The sequence below is a fragment of the Prionailurus bengalensis genome, chromosome B1 (assembly GCF_016509475.1).
Source record: "Prionailurus bengalensis isolate Pbe53 chromosome B1, Fcat_Pben_1.1_paternal_pri, whole genome shotgun sequence".
In the NCBI taxonomy this organism is placed as follows: domain Eukaryota; kingdom Metazoa; phylum Chordata; class Mammalia; order Carnivora; family Felidae; genus Prionailurus; species Prionailurus bengalensis.
The window spans coordinates 133,398,674-133,416,298 of record NC_057344.1 but is presented as its reverse complement, the minus strand read 5'-3'; the positions used below and the strand labels follow the sequence as shown (position 1 = coordinate 133,416,298).

At 40.8% G+C, this 17,625-nt stretch overlaps 1 protein-coding gene across 1 annotated transcript in view; it reads left to right on the top strand.

The window, feature by feature from the left end:
- The window catches only part of PKD2 (polycystin 2, transient receptor potential cation channel), a 51,184-nt gene that overhangs the window by 13,306 nt on the left and 20,253 nt on the right, over positions 1 to 17,625 (top strand). Inside the window, exons 3-6 of the mRNA XM_043572210.1 lie at positions 5,563 to 5,696; positions 7,554 to 7,804; positions 12,439 to 12,663; positions 15,141 to 15,369. Coding sequence (XP_043428145.1) covers positions 5,563 to 5,696; positions 7,554 to 7,804; positions 12,439 to 12,663; positions 15,141 to 15,369 — 839 coding nt within the window. The remainder of the gene's footprint in view (positions 1 to 5,562; positions 5,697 to 7,553; positions 7,805 to 12,438; positions 12,664 to 15,140; positions 15,370 to 17,625) is intronic.

Sequence of the window (17,625 nt, the reverse complement as noted above, 5' to 3'; positions counted from 1 at the left end):
AGAAATATTACAAAGGGTTAATACCTTACCACATTTGTAACCCACAAGTCACTGAGAAAAACACCAAGGCCTCAGTAAATATTTTACAGAGTAGAAAATAGAACATATTTCATAGAGTAGAAAATGTAATCAGTTATTGTGGGAAAGTCTTTAACTTTAAACTCACTAGTGTCCAAAGAAGTAATGAAATTGGAGAAATGAACAACATTGTCCTAAAATAGCATGATGTATCTTAGGACAGGAAGAGCCCTTCTAAGAAGTAATCTGTGTGTCTCCATTTCTTCTTCTCTGGAAGAAGATATTCTAGTATTCTAAAAAAATGTTAGTATTCTAAAAAAATTAAAATTAAAAAATGCTTCTTTAAATTTTTTTATTAAAAAATTTTTTTTTCAATATTTATTTATTTTTGAGAGACAGAGAGAGACAGAGCATGAGCAGGGGAGGGGCAGAGAGAGAGGGAGACACAGAATCCAAAGCAAACTCCAGGCTCTGAGCTGTCAGCACAGAGCCTGACACAGGGCTCAAACTCATGAACGGTGAGATCATGACCTGAGCCGAAGTCGGACACTTAACCAACTGAGCCACCCAGGAGCCCCTAAAATTAAAAAATTCTTAAGAAATTAATAGTATCAAATCAACACATTGTACACCTTAAATTTATACTATATTATATGTCAATTATATCTCAATAAAAAGGAAATGAATATTTTATTTTACTTGTAAAAATCTTGCAAGGATGGTTGTCTAATCAAGATAGTTTTCCTCATTGCAAGAGAATCCATGGAGACTCACTGTTGATAACTAGGTCAGGGAAATCAAAGGCCATGGGTTAATCATCACATTGGTGGGAAGCTAGTTCAATTTCCGGTGACAAACATTCCAACAGCTTCTCACAGCAAACATATTCAGTCCTAAGATCACAGGCTGTAGTCCATGGAAAGTAACTGTTAAAGACTGCCTATGCCCACAAAGCTCTCTGTCCTTTTCAGTAAACTGAACAAAAACCACATGACAAGAAATGTGTATTTATTTTTCTATAAATATTAATTTATACATAGTCTGTACTCCATGTGCATAGCTTTCTCTTCTTTATGTCTTTGTGATAACATTTATTAATACTACATATCTTTCTCTTGTTTCAAAAGAAGAAGTAATACGAGCTCAGTATAGTCATTCGCAAAAGCACCTGTGTCAGCCTTTATCCCTCAAAGATTTCCATCTCAGTGTGTTACTTACTATTTCCTTCAAATTTTAACCAAAACTGAATTAAAATATTTGGAGGTTTTAGTAACGTTTTTTCACCTCTCTTGTTTATTCTGTGGTCTCACTTCTACTTCTTGAAAGGCCTCACCAAAGTCACTTAGGGACCTTTTTTTTTTTTTTTTTAGTTTATTTATTTTGAGAGAAAGCACAAGCAAGGGAGGAGCCGAGGCGGGGGGGGGGGGGGCAGGAAGGGGGGAAAAGAATCCCAAGCAGGCTCCGCACTGTCAGCGCAAAGCCCAACATGGGGCTCAAACTCACAAACCATGAGATCATGACCTGAGTTGAAATTAAGAGTCAAAGACTCAACTGACTGAGCCACCTAGGCACCCCACTTAGGGACCTCTTAATTGCCAAATTTTAGAGCTCTTTTCAGGTTTTTCTGGCATTTGGCTTTCTAGAAGCTTCTCTTTGGCTTCTAGGACTCCCTCTCTTTCTGTGTTTCTCCTTGCTCTATTCACTTTTAGTTTTTTTCCTTATGAAATGTGTTTAGCCAGTGTATTCTCTGCAACTGGATCTTTGGCTTTCTCTTCGGGGATCTTTTCCACATTCTCAACTGGTACTTGATGCTGGTGACTCCAGGTCCCCCCTAGACCTTGCTCATGAACTACAAACATTGTGCCAACTTCTATCAGGCATCTCCACTGGTGTATCTCCTAGCAATCTCATCCTTAACATTCCTAACCCTGAACCCGTCATCCTCCCCATCCAAACTTGTTTCACTCATGTTCTCTCTGAGTTAATGTGAACATTACCCACATGATGCCTCTCCCCAAAGCTACACGTCATTCTAGATGCTTTCCCTCACTTTTCTCATTTTTCCTCTTTAGTGCCTCTCGAATCTGCCTTCCTTCATACATCACTGTTGTTCCTATTTTAACCTTTATCATCTCTGTCCTGGATTATTCATTTATTCATTCAGTCAACTGTTCAGTAATTTAATTAAAAACAGATTTAGGCCCTGCCCTTAAATGCAGAAGTAATATGAAACAAGACAATCGGGGAGGAGGATTCCCCTACAGACAAGGCCTCTCTGGGACCTAAATTAAGAGTGGGAGCCAGTCAGATGCAGAGAGAACTTTATGAGTGAAGGTTCTGAGGCAGGAAAAGCTCAGAACATTCCAGAAACTGAAGACAGTTACTAAAGAGAGTACTATCAGATAAGGATGGAAAGGTAGTCAGGGGCCAGACCCTATAGGTCTGGTAGGCTTTGTAAGGGGTTTACAGTGGAAAGCTGGGTTTTTTAAGTAGAGAAGTGACAAGATTTATTTAAGTTTTAAGATGACTCAGTGACCTTAGACAACATTGTTTAGTATCTAATATCTGCACTTTTAGGACTCCCAGGCACTGCTCCAGATTACTGTCTCTGAAACCAGATTAACCCAGGTCACTCTTCCATTTAACATGCTATAATCCCTCAGTTTCAAGATAAAGTTTAAAATCTTTACATAATAAAGACATTATACAGTCTTTGCTTACCTTCTTCAGACCTGCCACTCCCTATGACTTCTGTTACTTCAACCACACCACACCACTGTGAGTCTCAGAAAGGCCTTGACCTAGGCTGTCACCTTCTTGGTCTGTTCAGTTCTTCCTCATCCCTCAAGATCAGCTCAAGAGGCAGATCCAGTGAGAAGCCTTTATCAACTATCCCACCTCCCTGAGCTGTGCTGGAGTCCAGGCCCACCTCTTTCACTGTAATCCTCACCTTGGATTGCCAGACTGGTTTATGCACCTGTCTCCCTCAGCACAGAGAGGGTGAAAGGGATGCTCTTAGGCACATCTCAGAGATGCCACATAGGTGCTCTTACAAAATGTTGACAGCTTTGCGCATTTTCACTCTCTGTCTTGTTTGCTAGTACTTCTTGCTCCCTAACACAGAACTTTTCCTAATATGGACTCATGGTACAGCTGACTCCTGGAGTGTATGAAGCTGTCTCTCAGAGATATCCCATGGAGAGGGTGCCTGGGTGGCTTAGTTGGTTAAGCATCTGACTCTTGATTTCAGCTCTGGTCATGATCTCAGGGTTGTAAGACGGAGCCCTGCATTGGGCTCTGTGTTGAGGATGGAGCCTGCTTGAGTTTCTCTCCATCTCCCTCTGGCCCCACTCCCACTTGTGGGCACACACTTGTAGATGCTCTCTGTCTCTGTCTTTTCTCTCTCTCTCTCAAAAAAAAAAAATTAAAAAATAAAAAAGATATCCCATGGCTTATCCCAGGGCCTGGTACAAGGGAGGAACTGAGTTAATATTCGCTGATTCAATGTGTTAGAATAATCATCCCTTCAAAGCTAGATGGCATTGTTTCTCTAGATGTCTGACAGATGGTGCTAAATAGTCAAGGGGACGCATCACTTCCCTTTTAGTGAAGCGTGAAATTTCATACAGGTCCTGAGAATTTCAAAAGCAATCGATATTAAAAATATAGGAAAGTAAGAGAGCTACAATGTTTAATCAGTGGCTAAAATACTCACATTTATATACATAGAGAACTATTGCATATTTATACATCAAAATATTTAAATCATCTGTCATAAATCTTTTTAAACAATAAAACCCACAGGTAAAAAATTTGAGAATGATCTATATTAATCAGTCAATCCAAAGCAAATTCAAATTTCAAGTTAACTGAAAAAATCAACTTAATAATTTTTTATTCAGCTTCGGGCATCCTTCACTTCTTTTCTTTAGCATCATATCAGCTTTGTTCCCTCAGCTGTCTCTGGATCCACAGAAAGCTTCTGTAGAGTTTATTGTACCCTGTCCACCCCTCTATGGGAGCTGGCTGGACAATGCTCTTCCCAGGGATACTTAATAGCTTCTCTTCTTGAGGACAGAGATCACACCTTGCTTATCTTCATAAGCACTCTGTCCCATAAATATGAATGGATTAAAAGTCTAAACCCTTAACTGTGGCCCAGTACAGTTTTGAGAGGTGGCAAGTCATGGAGCACTTGAAGAGGAATGTTCTTACCCTAATTTGTGGGTTGCAGGAGGACAGGTGAGGGAGCCTAAAACTAAGGGGACTGGAAAACATTCCTTTCCCTCCAGATAAAATAGATACGCCGCATAATTGTATGTATTTACTGATCCACTGACTGCTCGAGGTGGACTCTAAAACACACTTATGTTTGAATCACTATTATCTGCTCCTCTTTTTAAATAATCTTAATTATCTATGCTGCTCAGGTGGAGAAGTGAACTATATGAGGAAGAGATTTTATTAAATAGCACTTAATCCCCCTTTTAGTGAAGGGATTACAGGGATAACCTGTAAGTTATCTTCCTACCTCCCTCTAGGACCATTCAGAATGAGCTGATATAATCAGAAAATCTTTATGGAAGGAGTATAGCTTGAGTTTAGAGGGTTCCATACAAGATTTGATGGGTAGGAAGGGAGGTAGGGAGATGGGAGGTAGATGGGAGGAAGATGTGTCTGTGCTAGCATCCTGCCAGGAAAGGGATGGAAAACTCAAAGTGGTAATTAAAGAACGTTTAATGAAGGCCCTATGTCCAAAGGTGGGGCAGGGTTATGGGAACCAACAAGGGGAGTGAGGCCCTCAGAACAGTTACCACCTCCAGGCCTGAAGGGACAAGGGGAGGGAGTGGCATGGCATGAACCCAGTATGGCTGTGGGAGGAGAGATTCCCCCAGCAACTATGGCCAAGGTTAGAGGGTCCCCTGCCAAAGTGCATCCAGGTGGTGAGGGAATGGAGGAGGGGTGGAGGAAACAAACCCAATCTCTTTTTCCTCAGCCCCCCCCCATTTCCTGTTCCGCCCCCTATGGGCCAAATGCATGGGATGTCAAAGGTCAAGGGAGCCTATGTGGTACCATCTGTAGAGGTCAGCCACAGTATGCAGAGCAGAGAAGGGTGGAGAATTGATGTAGAACAGAGAATCGCCTGCCTGTTTTATTGTAGAGAGAATAACAGCATATGCACAGCCTCAGGACGAGACACTCAGCATGGCTTCAGTAGGAACCCATGCAGATCAGCCTCCCTGTGTTGAGGGGCTGATCTAGGTGGGGAGGGAGAGATGAAGTTGAATAGCCATGTCCCAGATGTCAAGTAAAGGCACTTGATCTTAATGCTCTTTAGTAAGCCAGTTTTGTTTCACATAAGCCAATGTTAATTTATTTCTTTTATAGGCTTGAGAGCTAGGGAGAGATCCTAGAAGAATGGTGAAGGGAAGGAAGGCAAGGGACAGAGCAGACTGTTTGTGGATACCTACCCATTCAGTGGGAGTGTACTGGTAAGTGTGTGGGTTCCCTCACAGGGTTTATGTGGCTCTTTCTGTGTTCCAGTGACCTATGGGATGATGAGTTCCAGTGTGTACTACTACACCCGGATAATGTCACAACTCTTCTTGGACACCCCAGTGTCCAAAACAGAGAAAACAAACTTTAAAACTCTTTCTTCAATGGAAGACTTCTGGAAGGTATTTACAAATGACTTTTCTATTTTTGTTTTGTTTTGTTTTGTTTTGTTTTTGTAAATGACTTTCAAAGTACCTCTTTATCATTGAAAATTATTCATTTGGCTTCATAAATTAATTCACCAGTATATATAGGACCCACTGTGTGCCTAACACCGAGTGAGATGTAGGTTATGGTGAGTTGTTGGAAGTTATGGTCCAGTTGAGAATCTTGTATGTTTCTTGCAGCATGTTGAGTGTTTCATACTTTACCTTCTTTAGTGCCATAGTAACCACACAAGGTAAGTGCTAATGTTGTGCCCCGGGTGGTAGATGAGGAGACTAAGACTCAGCATGCTTACACATGGCTAGGGAGTATGAAAAATGGGCTTCTTTTCTAGCCTGACAGGAACTTCTTCACCCTAGTCTATAATTCATTCATCCATTCTTGATTCAATAAATATCTGTTGAGTATCTCCTAGATATACAGCCTAATAAGGGAAAAATTTGGTTATTTAGTCTTTCTTTTTTGTTTGTTTTTGTTTTGTCTTTTGTCTCCTTGTTTATGATGGCATATACTCTAGAACAGCACCTGATATAAGGCAGGCACTTTCTTTCAGAGATCTCTAATGTGAAACTCAATCCAGCCTTCCCAAATTGCACAAGATCCAACATAGTAGCAGAGGATAAGCTATGAGTGATACCATAGGAAAAATGTTAAACTGATCTGGGAGGTATGGTGCTCAGAACCTAGGAAAATTGGAAGGGAAATTAGAAAGGAAACAATTGTTTCTTCCTGCAGAGATGCTTTCTAAAATTTTTATTAAATGCTAGGGTCAGAGCTGGTGGTTGTAAAGATAGAGGAAACTGGACCATGTGGACCCATTAATATTGATGCCTAATTAGGCATCAGGAATTAGAGTCTATTACACATCTTGGCATCCAAATACTTGCATCCAAAGCCACTCTTATATAATATGAATCTCTCCCTACCTCACCAGAGCAAAGCAATCCATCTCTGTTGATTGTCTGATAAGGGTAAGACACTGAGAAACAGCTTCTTTTTCCCCACAGGCACACTAATGAGAGACTTCTCACATATACACAATTCCATGGTAAAGCAGGGGCAGGGGCAGTTAGAGTTCACAATATGACAAAATAGTCCAGACACTTAAAAGATCCACCAGATGGCAGACTGGTAATCAAAACTGTAGTCTTTTCCTCTCCAAGCAAGTTTGGAACCATGGTTGTGTGGGATGTTATTTTAATAAGGGAAAAGTAAAATGATCACAGTTGTGGATTTATGTAAACCACACCCCCCACCTTTAGTCCTAGGCACCAAGGGTAGCAACCATATAAAAAAATGGATATATATTTTTTTAATGAGTATTATAGATGCAGGAACCTTGGCTCGAAGTTGGATCCTGCTCAAGGCCTCACAGCTAGTAAGCAGGGGAGCAAGATCCAACCCTAATCTTTCTGACAGAGAGACCCACTCTTGTCATGCTACCATGTTCACAGAGTTGCCAAACTGTTGGTCATGCAAACATTCCAGGAAAGTGCAATGCAAGCCGCTAAGCTTGGAGCTTTTCAAAGAACTTTTCAAAAAATGTTTCCTTCACGGGGTGAAGCCACCTGGGTGGCTCAGTCCGTTGAGCGTCCAACTTTGGCTCAGGTCATGATCTCATGGTCCGTGAGTTCAAGCCCCTCACTGGGCTCTGTGCTGACAGCTCAGAGCCTGGAGCCTCCTTTGGGTTCTGTGTCTCCCTCTCTCTCTGTGCCACCACCCCCCACCACCACATTCTCTGTCTCTGTCCCTCTCTCTCTCAAAAATAAATAAACGTTAAAAAAATTTTTTTTCAATGTTTCCTTCACTTTCAGTTCACAGAAGGTGCCTTATTGGATGGGCTTTACTGGAAGACACAACCCAGCAACAATACTGACGCAGACAACCGGAGCTTCATCTACTACGAGAACCTCCTATTAGGCGTACCACGTATACGGCAGCTCAAAGTCAGGAACGGGTCCTGTTCTATCCCCCAGGACTTGAGAGATGAGATTAAAGAGTGCTATGATGTCTACTCTGTCAGTAGTGAAGACAGGGCTCCATTCGGTCCAAGAAATGGAACAGCGTAAGTGTCTGTGCCCCGTCACCATGCGTCCTTGCCTCTCACTGACATACATTCATTCATTCATTCATTCATTCATCATTTGTTCTCTAACCCCAACCAAGGAGAAGATGCTGTAAGTGAGCCTTCAGTGCTTACAGTTGAGGCGATAGCCAAACTGACTTTTGGTTTCTCAGGTTTTCTCTACTTTTTACCCCCTTCAATTTCTGCACACAAATTTTTCAACAGGCTAAATTGTTGACACATGGCCCACAAGAAAGAGGCTATTTGGGCCTTTGGTGGTTTCTTTTAAGATGACTCGTTCCTGTTTTTCTAGATCCATTGATATAATTCACTAGGTTATTACTGGAAATTATTCTGGTAGAGAAATTCTCATCTTACTAGAATTTACAAATATATCTTTGTTCATAGTACAGTTATTTAAAGTGTCTAATAAGCTTGGGAGGCAGTTTTTTGTCTGGTTTAAAGCCTGTCCTCTCAAAGATGTGTTTATGATGTTGAGTATGTATTGTCATTGTGGGTATTTGCAGGGATTTTTGGTATTCTTTTGTAACCATACTTAAAATATCTTGTGTATTAAGGGAGGATAGTCATTACTTTTAGAATTATGGTAGTTACTATAAAGATTTAAGAAGAGCTCTCAAGCGGTCCCAAGGTGGCCCTCTTAGGGTCACTGCCCCTGAGTGAGTCATTATGGTTAGAAGTGTCTTCTAAACTTTTCTAACCTAATTCTGTCAGTTCCCCTAGATCCCTTTCTTGGGAACTGAGACACCCACACTCCAGATTTGTCAATTATACAGTGGGGGCAAACAGCTCTCCAATGATCAGATTCTTTGTTTATCATCCGATGCATATTTTATTTAGTCCCAGGGTCTGTAAGGAACAAACTAGGTAAACGTCAGAAGATTTAGCATAAAGGGATTGAATCATCCCAAAGACATTTCTTCCAGGTTTGGTAATGATTTTGTCTACTGCTCCTTTTTCTAGTTTCTGCCCTTAAACTATGGTACCTTGTCTAATATTTTACTCAATTTCATATCATTAGTGAGAGAAATGGATACAGCCACTACCAGACGCTAGTTAAGAAGGGATTTCATGCATTATCTCATCTGCTTTTCACAAAACAACTCTGAAAATAGGTGTCATCTCTGTTCTGTAGATGAAAAAACTGAAGCTCACTTACCCAAAGTGTCACAGCACTTAAACCAGTTTGACTCCAAAACCCATGTTTCTTCTAAACCACATTGCTTCTTCTCTATTAATTACACTGTTAGGGTGGCTCCTTGCCACCATCAGCTCCTTATCAGCACTCCTGCTTCTTGAGGGTGGGGACTGTATTTTGTTCACTGCTGTATTCTCAAAGCCTTGAGCACTGCCTGCTGTCTCAAGCTACTCAGTAAATGTCTGCTGGAGGCATGGGTGAGTGGGTGATTTCCATCTACCATGGATGGACTGCCATGTGTCTAAACCACCCCTTGATTCTGCCCTATTCTCAAATTACTCCCATTCCTCCTTCCCTTGAACTCCAAACTTCCGGCAAGAATAGCCTTCACTCGCCACGTCCATTTCCTTACCATTGATTCACCCCTTAAAGCTTAAACCTGTGCTTTGGACATCTCTCTTGGAAGCCACCAGTGGATTTATTGAGTTTGCCAACCCACTTACCCATTCTTGATGTACATCGCATGTGGCATCTCTGCAGAACTTGGCGGTGTTGATTGCTCGTTCTTGTGACTTCTGAGAGTGATGCTTGAGTTCCCTTCATTCTGTAATCCTCCTCTTAACCCCTCCCACTTCTGTCTTATTCCTACGTTCATTCTATATTCAGATCTTTTCTTTCTGTACATTTTTTCCCTTGACACTCAGTTGACTTCCTCTCTCATCCCTATTTGATAATTTATCATTTCTTCATCAAATGTACCGAGCGTTTACTTGTGCCAGGCATTTTCCCAGTGAGGTCTCTTTTTTCTAGCAACGCCCTTGGTGCTGGCTAGGGCAACAAAACAGCAAGAAACAAAACAGAAACAAATCCCCTGTCTTCACAGAGCTTGTGTTCTAGTGACAGAAAACAAAAAATAACACTATATCCCACCAATGTCCCACCAGCTCCTATAATTCAGTCTGACCAAACTGAATTCCTCACTTTCTTATCGGGTCTGTTCTCCTTTGCATTATTCAAAGAGTCTCCAATCATTTTTCAGATGTCACTTCTCCCTTGCCCCGACTTCCAAATCAGAGGCCAAGTTCTTCTGATGGTCACTGCAGTGTCCTATCTCTGTCCTTCCTGTCTGTCTTCCTATCTTCCTATCACTGATCTGGCTCAGGCCTCATCATGTCTGGCCTATTGCAGAGACTGCTAACTGAGCTGTGTTAGGTCCCCCAGGCCCACACCCTGGTTCAGGGATTTGTTGGAAGGATTCACAGGATTTATCATCTAGTCATGTTTGTGGCTAAGGTTTAATGCAGTGAAAGGATAAAAGCAAAAGCAGAAAAAGGTACAGGCATGTGGGGCAAAGTCTGGAGGAAACAAAGTGCAAGCTTCCAAAAGTCCTCTCCTGGTGGAGTCACATAGGACATGCCGAATTCCTCCAGTAAAGAGTCCTAACAATATCTGTCAGAGAGGCTCATTAGAGACTCACTGCCTGAGGTATTTATCGGCTCCTGATCACATAGGCAGCCACTGTCTGGCATGTACCCAAATCCCAGACTCCCAGGAGGAAAGAAGGTGTTGAGCATAAGCCACTGTGTTTGTACAGACAGGCTAGGCACAGTTAGCCACTCTTATGTATCAAAGTTTTATGTCAATATAGGGAGCTGTTTATTAGTCAAGGTTCAGAACAGCCAAGGCCCAACCTTGCAAGCAGGCCTTCCTAATAAAGGGCCATCTCAGACCTGCTATGGCAACTTTTCTGCACATGAGCTGTCTATTCCTCACCACTCCAGTCTTTCCTGCAGCCACCAGAGGAAGTCCGTTCAGTGCCTCTCAGAAACCTTCCCTCAGTGACTCCTTCGTGCTTGCTCTTCACAATCTGATCACAGTCTACCTTTCAACGTTTCTTTCTTCATCATATGGGAGCTGAACTCAACTACCAGCTGGATGCCTTGTACTTCTCCGGCCTCACCTGGCTCAGGCTTGAAAATGCCCTTCTCAGCCACTTAAGCCTGCCTGAATCCTACTTATCTTTCACAGCCCAGGTCTGCTGCAGCTTCTTCCCAAAGCTTTCTCTATGCACCTTTGCTGTCGCCGGACCCCAGACAAGGATCTGCCAGAGCAATTTCTCTATACTTCTCTGTTGGATTTATCATCCATCTACCTTGTATTTTAATTGTTTAATTACAGTTTTTATCTTCCTACTTACTATAAATGTGACAGGGAAAGGAACTTGGTCCATCTTTATATCCCTGTTAATGCGAAAGAAGCGTCTGGTTCCTAAGAGAGCCTCTCTCAATACTTGTGGATTAAACACCCAAATGCCCTGTGGAGTCTTGTTTAGTTCAGTTGCCAACAGTGGTACTTGATGAACTTGTACCTCTTGGCTGCAGTTTTCTCTGGGAGCCTAGAGTCATCTAGCCCCTGAGTATAGTTACCTAGGGAAGGCAACTACATAAACTAAGGGCTAATAGCACAGGTTCTAGAGATAGTCCTGGTGTAGGCTCCTGACAATACCTTCAAAAGCATCGAGATTGAATTGACCTCACTAAGCTTCAGGACCCTCATACCTAAAAGGGGGATAATAAGTGTATAAGAATTAAATAAGGGGGTGCCTGGGTGGCTAAGTTGGTTAAGCCTCTGGTTCTAGGTTTTGGCTAGATTTAGTGTAAAGGGATTGAATCATCAGGTCATGATCTCACAGTTCGTGAGCTCAAGCCCTACATCTGGCTCTGTGCTGTCAGTGTAGGGCCTACTTGGAATTCTCTCTCTCTCCCTGTCCTGCTCACATACTATCTCTCTCTCAAAATAAATAAATAAACTTAAAAAGAAAATTAGAGGCACCTGGGTGGCTCAGTCAGTTAAGTGTCCAACTCTTGGTTTCGGCTCAAAGTCATGATCTCTTGGTTTGTGAGTTCAAGCCTCACATTGGGCTCTGTACTGACAGTGAAGAGCCTGCTTGGGATCCTCTCTCTGTGTCTCTCTTCTCTCTATCTCTCTGCTCCTCCCCTGCTTGTGCTCTCTCTAAAAAAGAGAAAGAAAGAAAGAGAGAGAAAGAAAGAAAGAAAGAAAGAAAGAAAGAAAGAAAGAAAGACATTTATGAAGCACTACTCCAAGCACATTACCCAGCTTGATAAGATTTACAGTTATTTATTACATACTCTATCTCACCAGGAACCAACTATCTTTATAAAAAAATTTTTTTTAACGTTTATTTATTTTTGGGACAGAGAGAGACAGAGCATGAACGGGGGAGGGGCAGAGAGAGAGGGAGACACAGAATCGGAAGCAGGCTCCAGGCTCTGAGCCATCAGCCCATAGCCCGACGCGGGGCTCGAACTCACAGACCATGAGATCGTGACCTGAGCTGAAGTTGGATGCTTAACCGACTGAGCCACCCAGGTGCCCCCCAACTATCTTTATAAATGCCACAAGTGTTCCACTGATTTTATCTGTTTGTTTTGTTTTCATTTCATGTTTTAATTAGTTGGATATACACAAGTGAAGAAGACTTGAATGGGAGTAGCCACTGGGGAATGATTGCAACCTATAGTGGAGCTGGCTATTACCTGGATTTGTCAAGAACAAGAGAGGAGACAGCCGCTCAGGTCGCTAGCCTCAAGAACAATGTCTGGCTGGACCGAGGAACCAGGGCAACTTTTATTGACTTTTCAGTATACAACGCCAACATTAACCTGTTCTGTGTGATCAGGTGTGTACCAAGGGCGCTGGTCCCTCTCACCTCAGTGTCTTTGTATGTACATCCTAGTCTTGAGATAGACCAGGAGACCATTGCCTCCGGCTGGCTAAAGGACTGCCAAAGATCAGAGCTGACAGCAAGGGAAGGGTGAAAACCAAAGGCTCAGTGGGATAAATATATTTGGGGAAAGGGAACTAGAATCCTAGAATATTATGAGTTGGAAAGAACCTTAAGACTGGTCCAGGTTTATCCCAAAGCTGGAACCTTCTCAGAAAAAAAGCACTATGTTTTGCTAACATCTCTTTTTACTCATTATAATGATCAGTGCTATATGATCTGTTACCATGGCCTCTGGCCATCAAACAGTGACTTGTTTCCCTGAGCTTCCCACTCTCAAATGATGCCCATGCTATCAGAACACAAGCACAGTAGTCAGAGGGTATGCCTAGGTTCAGTAGGATACCCAGGTACCTGCTAACACTGAGATTCACCAAAGGCACATAAAATTCCTTCTACAGATCCTGTGACATTGCCACCACGATCACATTGGTTAGCAGTGAGGAAACTAACAAAGACCTACTGGCTTGTCTGGGGCCTATTGTTCATTCATCCACTTATTCAGCAAACATTTATTGGACACTTAATATGTGTCAGGTACTGTTCTCAGCACTTGGGCCACATCAGTGAACAAAATAAAGATAGCTGCTCTAGCAGAGCTTGTGTTAAACCAGGAGGAGATAGATAATAGACAAGAAACAATAAACAAAAGAAACAAATAGTAGGTTAGAAGGTAATATGTGCTATAAAAAAAGAAAAAAGCAGAACAGGGCAAGAGTGCACCCACTTTAATCCTCCTGGTGAATGTATCAGCAACACCCAGACATCACTGGCATGACTTACTTTCACATATATCTACCTACCAAATAAGAAGCATGAATTCTCATCCTTATTTTGTGATCATTTTTGAGGCTAAACTCAAATCTGCTTTACAAGGCCAGTTGGATTTTCCCAGACCACTTATTTAACAACTTTCACAGGAAATGATGTCACATTAAGTCAAATAACAGCTATTACTAGAAATGATTGAATAATGATTGCAATTATTATTGAACTTGTCCTAATGATTTCAGGGCAAATAGAAAGAGGATAAAAACAGTCAACTCAGGCAGTCAACTCTGATTGACATTTAAGGAAATATCTATTTATAGAAGGTCTTGAGTATGTCTTTCACTTCCTTCCCATACTTTAAGAGTGAATATTGTCAAGGCAATTATTTCTTTTCTGTATGTTGCTGCCTACGTTTCTGGAGAAGTTAACAGATGCAGGGCCAGAACAGGACAAAAAGAGATTACTTCACACACACAAGCTACTTTCTGCCTTCCACATTTACACGAGGCTATCACGAGGCTCGCTGTTTCTGTATTGCTCTCCCAGGTTTTTGTTTATTGCCCCTGGTCTCCAACACATCAAATGAGAAAAAAAAACAAAAAACAGTGATTGACAGTGAAGAGGAAGGAAAAATTTTCATACTTCTTTGACCAGTTCTAATTTACCATTGTCTCTGCCTGGACCTGATTATTGCTCATGCTTGAGTCTTAGATACTCAGGCTCTGGGTGTGGCTATCCATCCTGTAACGGAAGAGAGGGTTACACCTGGTAGTTAACTAAAGGTCTTTTCAGAATCTTAACATTAAGGAGGTAGATATTCTATTTCTAGTTTGATAGGGGAACTGCACCATTAAGTGAATCATTTAACTCTCTCAGTGTGACACCTATAAAATGGGAAGTTGGCAAGAAACATCCTCACTTCAAATATGCTAAAGCACTAAGATTCGGTGCCATCAGTATGAATGTAAAAAAAAATCTGTGTTACTGTTTTAGACTATCAGACATTACTGAGCACCTATTAACTATAAGGCTCTGGGAAGGGAAGCAAGAATAGTCCCCAGAACAACTTACTCAATGCCAGTTAGGTGTTACCAAGTGAATGAATGAGAAGCTCAGTCTGTGTATACATATATATGTACACACACACACACATCCTATTTCTCAACAGGCCATACATGTTTGAATGCATGAGTTATATTTCTTATGTTCTTCATGCCTACTAGGATTACTTGTATTTAATAGGAGTCCTAGAAAGGCTTCTTTGTTGATTAACTTCCACATTAAAAAAAAAGAACTATAGAGCATTTTGAGCAGTATAAGTAACAGAAAAGTAAAGGGGAAACTGAGGAGGAATAATCTCTTTATGAGGACTTGGGGAGCCTTGTTCTTTTGGGGGCACAGAATTGTACAAGAACACAGCTGTTAGCTGTGATCAAAAATATTCTGCCACTAGTTTGAGGTGACTTGTGGTTACAATTTTAGGACCTGTTAGTACAGGGACAGAGTAGATGGATGTCCTTTCCTGGCTGCATCCATGTGTTGTTGTTGTTGTTGTTGTTGTTGTTGTTGTTACTATTTTAACTGTTCTTATTGTAATGCAGGTTATTGGTTGAATTTCCAGCAACAGGCGGTGTGATTCCATCTTGGCAATTTCAGCCTGTAAAGTTGATCCGCTATGTCACGACTTTTGATTTCTTCCTGGCAGCCTGTGAGATTATCTTTTGTTTTTTTATCTTTTACTATGTGGTGGAAGAGATACTGGAAATACGCATTCACAAGCTACACTATTTCAGAAGTTTCTGGAATTGTCTGGATGTTGTGATTGTTGTGGTAGGTTTGAGAATAATAGAAAATTCCATACTCTGTTATAAAAACATGTTAATTAGAGTCCTTGATCTATCTCCTCTATCTATTGTGGATCCTGATATTCCTGAAGGAGAATCTAAAAGTTCTCTTTCCTATATATCAACTTCAGTGTTACCAATTATTTTCTCATTTTGTATGAGTAACCCTTCTGAATATAGAAGTGGAGAGGTATTTATAATAAGCTATCAATTAGCCACACAAATAACCAGAATAATGTGGCTGGCTCATTTGGAAGAGCATGCGACTCTTCATCTCAGGGTTGTGAGTTCAAGCCCCACTTTAAGAGATGACTTTAAATAAATAAATAAACTTGAAAAAAAATTAAAGTGATCGCTATGGGCTGATACACACAAGTTCCAAGACATAAAAAAAGAATAACTTAGTAATTCACATTTGGCTTTGGCATGCCATATGAGATGGGACACAGGAAACAATGTTTTGTCTATTCTGTTTTTTGTTAATTATATTTTTCTTCACTGCTAACAAAAATTAATTTGTATTTTTCTGCACATATGTAAAGTTAGAGCAAGAAGAAGCATATTGAAAATATTTGGGGTGGTAGAGAAAATTTCCTTGTAGTTTAAAATTTCCTGAAAATAGTCCACAGTGTACAAAATACAAGTGAGGGACCATCAACATTTTCTGTATCCGGTGCAAGAAACCAGAAGGCAGCTAGGATAGAGTCGAGACTATGACACCTTGTAGATCCCCTGCGTGCCCTTGACTCTATTATAACTTCTTACACTTGTTCAGTATGGTTTCCCTTCCACATCAGCTTAATCACTTCCTTCCAGGGGCTTCTGTAGAGAAATGCATTTTTGCAAACTTTTCTCCCATCAATGAGAACACGTAATCTTTTGCTGAGTCCTGTTACACATTGAAGCATATAAAGACATGTTTGTTACATGCCTAAAAGTCCATCCTTTCCACCATCATCCTCCGTCTGATGATAGAGATGCCCCTCTGAAATCTCAGTTAAGTGATGCATTATCCTATCAGGGTGCCCTTTTCTGTTACCCTACTTCTTGGCCACTATTCTCCCCCAGCCCCCAGCAACCAAAAATTCATTTGGGCTTTGTGAAGCATTTACATCAAGTCATTATCAGATCATCACTAGAATTAGTTGGCAAAATAGGGAAAAATATTTTCTGAAATATGTTATTAATATGTTTTAAACATAGAAAAAATCCTCATGTTTGAATAAAAGAATGCTTAAGACATTGAAAAGAACTATATAGATATATACTGCACAAATATTAACACGAGCAATAATAATAATTATCATCACTAACACTTTAGAAGTTATGTGTGTCAGACACAGTTCCTGGTGCTTTTCATATACAGAAGTATGTTTAATCCTCACAATAACCCTCTTAGCCACTCTTCTATTGCCTCTCAAGCTACATGCATGTGCTCTTCATAAAGAGTTTTTACTTAAAATAAGAATTCCTCCAGAATACTGTGTGGAAGCCATTCCACCTTGATGCACAATGGCTTGTGTCACATCACACAATTCCTGTAGGTAAGCTCTTGATCCCCAGAGTCTCAATACATTAATAATAACAGAGTAACAAAGACATTTCGCTATTTAAGGAGGGAGGAAAGGCCATGAGACTGGAAGAATTTTTCAAAATATTTCTGTACTACATGATGGAAGAGTGCAGTCCATCTACATTAAAAACTATTCTAGAAAACAATTATTGTTTGGGACTCCAAGGTTGCAAACCCTGCTTTTTTAGTTTATATGGGTATATTTATAGTTCAGGTCGTTGAGAATAATGGTAAAAGTGTGATAGTATGCTGGTTAGTGGCAGGTTTGTTTGGGTTTTAACCAAATACCTTTAATATCAACAAAAGACTAGTCAGTGGCAATGAACCTTTTTGATTATGTACACCTATACGTGAGAACTTTGACAACACACCCTAATGTATTCCATATATTTGTAGCGTGTGTGTGTGTGTATACACTTGTACAAACATACACAACATAAAATTTGAAAGATTTGGTTAAAAATAAATACAAATAGAATTCTAGCACTTTCTTTTCACTTGGATAGAAGTTTTAATATTTTATTCCCACACCTCAGTGAATCACCTTGTACCTGCTTTGGAGAAAATAACTGATGATGTCATGGAAATTAAGGATAGTTCCTTTGGCTCAGCAGCCACAAGATTTTGCAAGTATTTCTTTGAAAACTTGCTTCACTGTGCTATTGTTCT